The sequence below is a fragment of the Salvelinus sp. IW2-2015 genome, unplaced genomic scaffold, assembly GCF_002910315.2.
Source record: "Salvelinus sp. IW2-2015 unplaced genomic scaffold, ASM291031v2 Un_scaffold4819, whole genome shotgun sequence".
In the NCBI taxonomy this organism is placed as follows: Eukaryota; Metazoa; Chordata; class Actinopteri; order Salmoniformes; family Salmonidae; genus Salvelinus; species Salvelinus sp. IW2-2015.
In genome coordinates, this window is record NW_019946088.1 from 29,204 (window position 1) to 35,203 (window position 6,000).

The following is a 6,000-nucleotide window of genomic DNA, read 5'->3' on the forward strand; positions in this document are numbered from 1 at the left end:
TCAAATCAAATGGTATCCTTGGAACTGATGTTGATCTAAATTCAGTCTGGAAATAATAGTCTGTGCGAAGGATTCATCTTTGCATTTGGTTTTTATCTAAATATCAGTTATGAAATAACATGACTTGGAAATCTAGACAAGAAAAAATAACTAATATACAATGTATAGTGTGTATCCTAGCCTACGGTCAGTTTGCAACAATACACAATAGGCTACCTCTCGCTGTTGCTGCACAGGGACGCATGCGCAATTCTCGGCGGCCGTGACTCTACAGTCGGTCATCACTGCAACGGTGAGGAAGGGGCGCTCGAGCCAAGTCGTTGAATCAAATAACCGCTTCAAGCGCGCAGCTCCACTGTTTACGAAAGAGCAAGGGTGAAACATATTAATTACGACAGTCGCGACGTCTCTAATAGAACCAAATTCAGGACAACGGGACACCGGCGAGCCTTGAATTTATCCCGGGTAAGTCCGACTGTGGCACAATCACAGACAGTCCGCCATTCCCCCTTCATCAAGACTCCCATTTAATGCTCTATAGGCAAGTGATAATATAATGTTCATGTTAACCCCCTTTTCAAGTTGAGGCGATAGACCGACGTGTATAAACAGCGGTGTAATTGCTATGCAACGGGAGGCTGTGCGCAACGAGTGCTTTGATGCAGCGCAGGGTGTGAGTGCATCAAACAGCCAGACAGAAAGGATGGATAACTAGTGAAATCATATTTTTCTATCAAGCAATCGCGATTTAGTAGCGATAGACAGATAATCGATAGGTTATTGGCTTTATATATTTCTTCAATAAACCTCCGGCATGTCATCATTCCAAACATTAATTTTATTATGGCCATACCATTTTTGCTATCATGGGTGGGTCCTATTAAAACGCTTATTACATAGTAATTTATTTATTTATAGACATGACAAACTACACACATTTTAAAGAATTAGGCCCAATGAGATTTCAGTACTAATTAATGATCAGTCTTAATGCACGTTTATCCTCTGTCTCGCTCTCCAGTGGTCCCTACTATCATCCAAAAGCAGGAGGGTCTTCCCCCTCCAACCAACCCATCCATTCAGGATGTCCACTCCAGACCCTCCCATGGGGGGTACCCCTCGACAGGGTCCTTCCCCAGGCCCGGGGCCCTCTCCTGGGGCAATGCTTGGCCCCAGCCCTGGTCCTTCTCCAGGGGGGTCCTCTCACAGCATGATGGGGCCCAGCCCAGGGCCTCCATCCTCAGGTCACCCCCTGCCTCAGGCTGGGCCCTCTGGATACTCCCAGGAGAACATGCACCCTCTGCACAAAGTAAGGACACCTTGTGGATTATTGAGTGCTACTGTACCTAACCAGCTGTACCCTTCAGAACCAAAGGCACATTTCTACATTCTGTGGACAATAACGTTGTTTCTTCTTCTATTGTCTTCTATTCTATTCCATGCTACTCTGTCTGCCATCTACAGTACCAGTCAAWAGTTTGGACAGACCTACTCATTCAAGGGTTTTTCTTCATTTTGACTATTTTCGACATGGTAGAATAATAGTGAAGACATCAAATCTATGAAATAACACATATGGAATCATGTAGTAACCAAAAAAGTGATTATTCAAAGTAGCCACCTTTGCCTTGATGACAGCTTTGCACACTCTTGGCATTCTCTCAACCAGCTTTCATGAGGTAGTCACCTGGAATGCATTTCAATTGACAGTGTACATTTTTAAAAGTTAATTTGTGGAATTTCTTTCCTCAATGTGTTTGAGCCAATCAGTTGTGTTGTGGCAAGGAAGGGTGGCATACAGAAGATAGTCCTATTTGGTAAAAGACCAAGTCCATATTATGGCAAGAACAGCTCAAATCAGCAAAGAGAAACATCATATACTTTAAGAAACTTTGACAGTTTCTTCAAGTGCAGTCGCAACACACATCAAGTGCTATGATGAAACTGGCTCTCATGAGGAACGCCACAGGAAAGGAAGACCCAGAGTTACCTCTGCTGCAGAGAATAAATTAATTCGATTACCAGCCTCAGAAATTGCAGCCCAAATAAATGCTTCACAGAGTTCAAGTAACAACATATCTCAACATCAACAGTTCAGAGGAGACTGTGTGAATCAGGCCTTCATGGTCAAATTCTGCAAAGATATGGAATCATGTAGTAACCAAAAAAGGAATAACAACATCAAAACATTTTTTATATTTGAGATTCTTCAAAGTAGCACCCTTTGCCTTGATGACAGTTTTTCACACTCTTGGCATTCTCTCAACCAGCTTCACCTGGAATGCTTTTCCAACAGTCTGAAGGAGTTCCCACATATGCTGAGCACTTGTTGACTGCTTTTCCTTCACTCTGCAAGTCAAACTCATCCCAAACCATCTCAATTGGGTTGAGTTGGGTGATTGTGGAGGCCAGGTCATCTGATGCAGCACTCCACACTCTCCTTCTTGGTCAAATAGGCCTTACACAGCCTGGAGGTGTGTTGGGTCATTGTCCTGTTGAAAAACAAATGATATTCCCACTAAGCGCAAACCAGATGGGATGGCGTATCGCTGCAGAATGCTGTGGTAGCCATGCTAGTTAAGTGTGCCTGAATTCTAAATAAATCACTGACAGTGTCGCCAGCAAAGCACCATCACACCACCTCCTCCATGCTTCACGGTTGGAACCACACATGCGAAGATCATCCATTCACCTATCTGCGTCTCACAAAGACACGGCGGTTGGGACTAAAAATCTAAACATCCAAGAAGACAGATTTCCACCGGTCTAATTGTCATTGCTCTTGTTTCTTGGCCCAACCAAGTCTCTTCTTCTTATTTGTGTCCTTTAGTAGTGGGTTCTTTGCAGCAATTCGACCATGAAGGCCTGATTCACAGAGTCTCCTTTGAACAGTTGATGTTGAGATGTTATTTGAACTCTGTTAAGCATTTATTTGGGCTGCAATTTCTGAAGCTGGTAACGCTAATGAACTTATCCTCTTGCGACGGCACTTGAAGAAACTTTCAAAGTTCTTAATTTTCCACATATACTGACCTTCATTTCTTAAAGTAATGATGGACTGTCGTTTCTGTTTGCTAATTTGAGCTGTTCTTGCCATAATATAGCCTTGGTCTTTTACCAAATAGGGCTATCTTCTGTATACCACCCCTACCTTGTCACACACAACTGATTGGCTCAAACGCATTAAGAAGGAAAGAAATTTCACAAATAACTTTTAAGGCACACCTGTTAATTGAAATGCATTCCAGTGGACTACCTCATGAAGCTGGATGAAAGAATGCCAAGAGTGTGCAAAGCTGTCATCAAGGCAAAGGGTGGCTACTTTGAAGAATCACTTTGTTTAACACTTTGGTTACTACATGATTCCATATGTGTTATTTCATTGTTTTGATGTCTTCACTATTATTCTATAATGTAGACATAGTAAAAATAAAGAAAAACCCGTGATGAGTAGGTGTCCAAACCTTGACTTGGACTGTAACTCCTCCCTATAAATACAGTGCATACACTTTTTTTAAACAATTCCTTGCAACAATCAAAACCTGTTTCCATGTCGATATCTACATTTGTTTGTATCTATGTCTCCCTCCCTGTAGCCACTGGAAGGTATGGGAGAACTACCATGGAGAGGACTGCCATGGAGGAGGACTGCCATGTGACAGGACTGCCATGGACAGGACTGCCATGGAGAGGACTGGAATGGAGAGGACTGGTATGGAGAGGACTGGTATGGAGAGGACTGCCATGGAGAGGACTGCCATGGAGAGGACTGGTATGGAGAGGACTGTCATGGAGAGACTGTCATGGAGAGGACTTCCATGGAGAGAAATAACATGGAGAGAAATACCATGGAGAGAAATACCATGGAGAGGACTGCCGTGAGAAGGACTGGCGTGGAGAGGACTGCCATGGAGAGACTGTATGGAGAGAAATCCATGGAGAAAATGCCATGGAGAGGACTGCCATGGAGAGGACTGCCATGGAGAGGACTGACCATGGGAGAGACTGCATGGAAGAGACTGGTATGGAGAGGACTGGTATGGAGAGGACTGGTATGGAGAGGACTGCCATGGAGAGGACTGCCATGGAGAGAAAAATACCATGGAGAGAAATACCATGGAGAGAAATACCATGGAGAGGACTTCCATGGAGAGGACTGGTATGAAAGGACTGGTATGGAGAGAACTGGTATGCATGAGAAGGCGATGAGTGAGGGTCACGCTTTGCCCAGATGAAGGCATGAGACAGGGAGGGCACAAGTGGCATGGGCCCTCCTCCCAGCCCCATGGACCAACACTCTCAAGGTAGGTACACACTCTCACCAGGGGTCTGTTCAGGAGGGTGCACAGTTGAACAATGTTCAGAATTAACTGTATGTAGAAGACCTATATGATTATCTATTATGGTAGAATTGGATATTGTGTCAGATCTATTCATTTTTATATGTCATGTTTCACCTCACTAAATATCCACTTTCTCTATCTTTCTCTCTCTTTCCGTCTCCCTCTCCCCACCAGGCTACCACTCCCCACCTTGGGGCTCTGACCACTCCAGCCCCGTCCCTTCCAACGGCGCCCCCTCTGGCCCTCTCCAACCCTCTAGCGCAGGCCCAAGCCCCTCAGACACCTCCTCCAACCCGGACTCCCCAACCCTGGGGGGCAGAAACCAGTTGCACAACCGTCCCGGTGGGCCCCAGCAAAGTGGCCCCGGCCCTGTTGCCCCGGAGGAGGCCTACTCCTTTCAACCAGAACCAGCTTCACCAGCTGCGGGCCCAGATCATGGCCTATAAGGCATGTACAGAATATTGATGATTTAATGGTTGAAAGACCGATACGTGTTTAAGATGATACATTATAACGATATATAATGTGTAATGACTGCCTATGGTTATTTTAATGTCTCCAAACTCTGAGCAGTCCACAATGTTGTTTTTAATTTGTAGCTAATATGCTTGTCACCTGTTGTATAAATATTGTAGAGTGACACTCATATGCTTTTTAATTTAATTACCATTTCATGACTAAAGGGTAGACAAGCAAGTCAATGAACATCATTCACATGTTACAATAACTAACATTACGTACGGATGATACTTTAATAAACTTTTCTCTCTATAAGATGCTGGCCAGGGGCAGCCAATACCGGACCATCTCCAGATGGCTGTCCAGGGGAAGAGGCCCATGGGATGCAGCCCAGGGATGCCGGGTCCGGGCCAGGGCAGGGGGGACTGGGGCAGCCCGTGCCCAGCCTGGCTCCTGGAGGTCCTGGAGGTGTGGGGCCAGGACAAGGACCACCCATGGGCCAGGGCTACAGCAGAGCTCACGGTGAGGGAGGCAGAATGAAGAGCATTGGATATTGATCTGTATAATTACAGTAGCTAGTTGAAACGGGAAGATTGATCAGTCAAAGCATTGATCAGTCTGCTCCAGCCTCTCCAACCTAATGTGTGTGTATCGGGTGGGGTTAGATACAAAGCAGAAGACACATTTCCATCTCGTGTGGACTAATAAAATATATTTTTATCTCAAGCATTTCACTACACCCGCAAAAACATCTGCTAAACACGTGTATGTGACTAATAAGATTTGATTTGATCAGTAAATTAATGCTGTGAGAAGTAGCAAGCTTGTATTGTTTTGATCTGGTACAGTAGGCTGGAAAACTGTTTTTCCAAAGGTCTGAAAAGTATGAAACATTAGCCTTTCTCTGAATATACCACTGATATAATGTTGTAGGGATGATGGGACCCAACATGCCTCCTCCAGGCCCCTCTGGTCCAACAGGCATGCAGGGCCAGAACCCCAACGGACCCCCCAAGTCCTGGTCTGAAGGGTGAACATAATAACACCAGCATTATTGTCACTTTCTTCTGAGGGGCAATGAGTTCAAGTTTATTTATAGTTAGTCACATAGTAGGAACAGATGTGGGATCTTAATTTGATCACTGTTTGTTACTGAGAATTTTCCTTCAAAGCTGAAAATGTGAACTTGTAGTGTATT

General features: G+C 44.7%; 1 protein-coding gene and 1 long non-coding RNA gene across 2 annotated transcripts; both read left to right on the forward strand.

Annotated features, from left to right (window-relative positions):
* The first annotated feature begins 279 nt into the window (after nucleotides 1-279).
* LOC112077677 (uncharacterized) lies at nucleotides 280-3,910 on the forward strand. Its single transcript, XR_002895461.2, has 3 exons — nucleotides 280-465; nucleotides 1,022-1,309; nucleotides 3,597-3,910. It is a non-coding gene; the product is annotated as an uncharacterized lncRNA (long non-coding RNA).
* A 41-nt stretch (nucleotides 3,911-3,951) lies between these two features.
* Nucleotides 3,952-4,789, forward strand: LOC112077678 (proline-rich proteoglycan 2-like). Its single transcript, XM_024144157.2, has 2 exons — nucleotides 3,952-4,304; nucleotides 4,518-4,789. The coding sequence occupies exons 1-2, from the start codon at nucleotides 4,265-4,267 to the stop codon at nucleotides 4,787-4,789; spliced, it is 312 nt and encodes a 103-aa protein (XP_023999925.1). The 5' UTR covers nucleotides 3,952-4,264.
* Nucleotides 4,790-6,000: the final 1,211 nt, after the last annotated feature.

Coding starts and splice junctions, on each gene's coding strand:
- LOC112077678 (XM_024144157.2), top strand. CDS start 4,265: ATGGGCCCTCCTCCCAGCCCCATGGACCAACACTCTCAAG. Junction 4,305..4,517: donor CATGGACCAACACTCTCAAG/GTAGGTACACAC, acceptor TCTCCCCACCAG/GCTACCACTCCCCACCTTGG.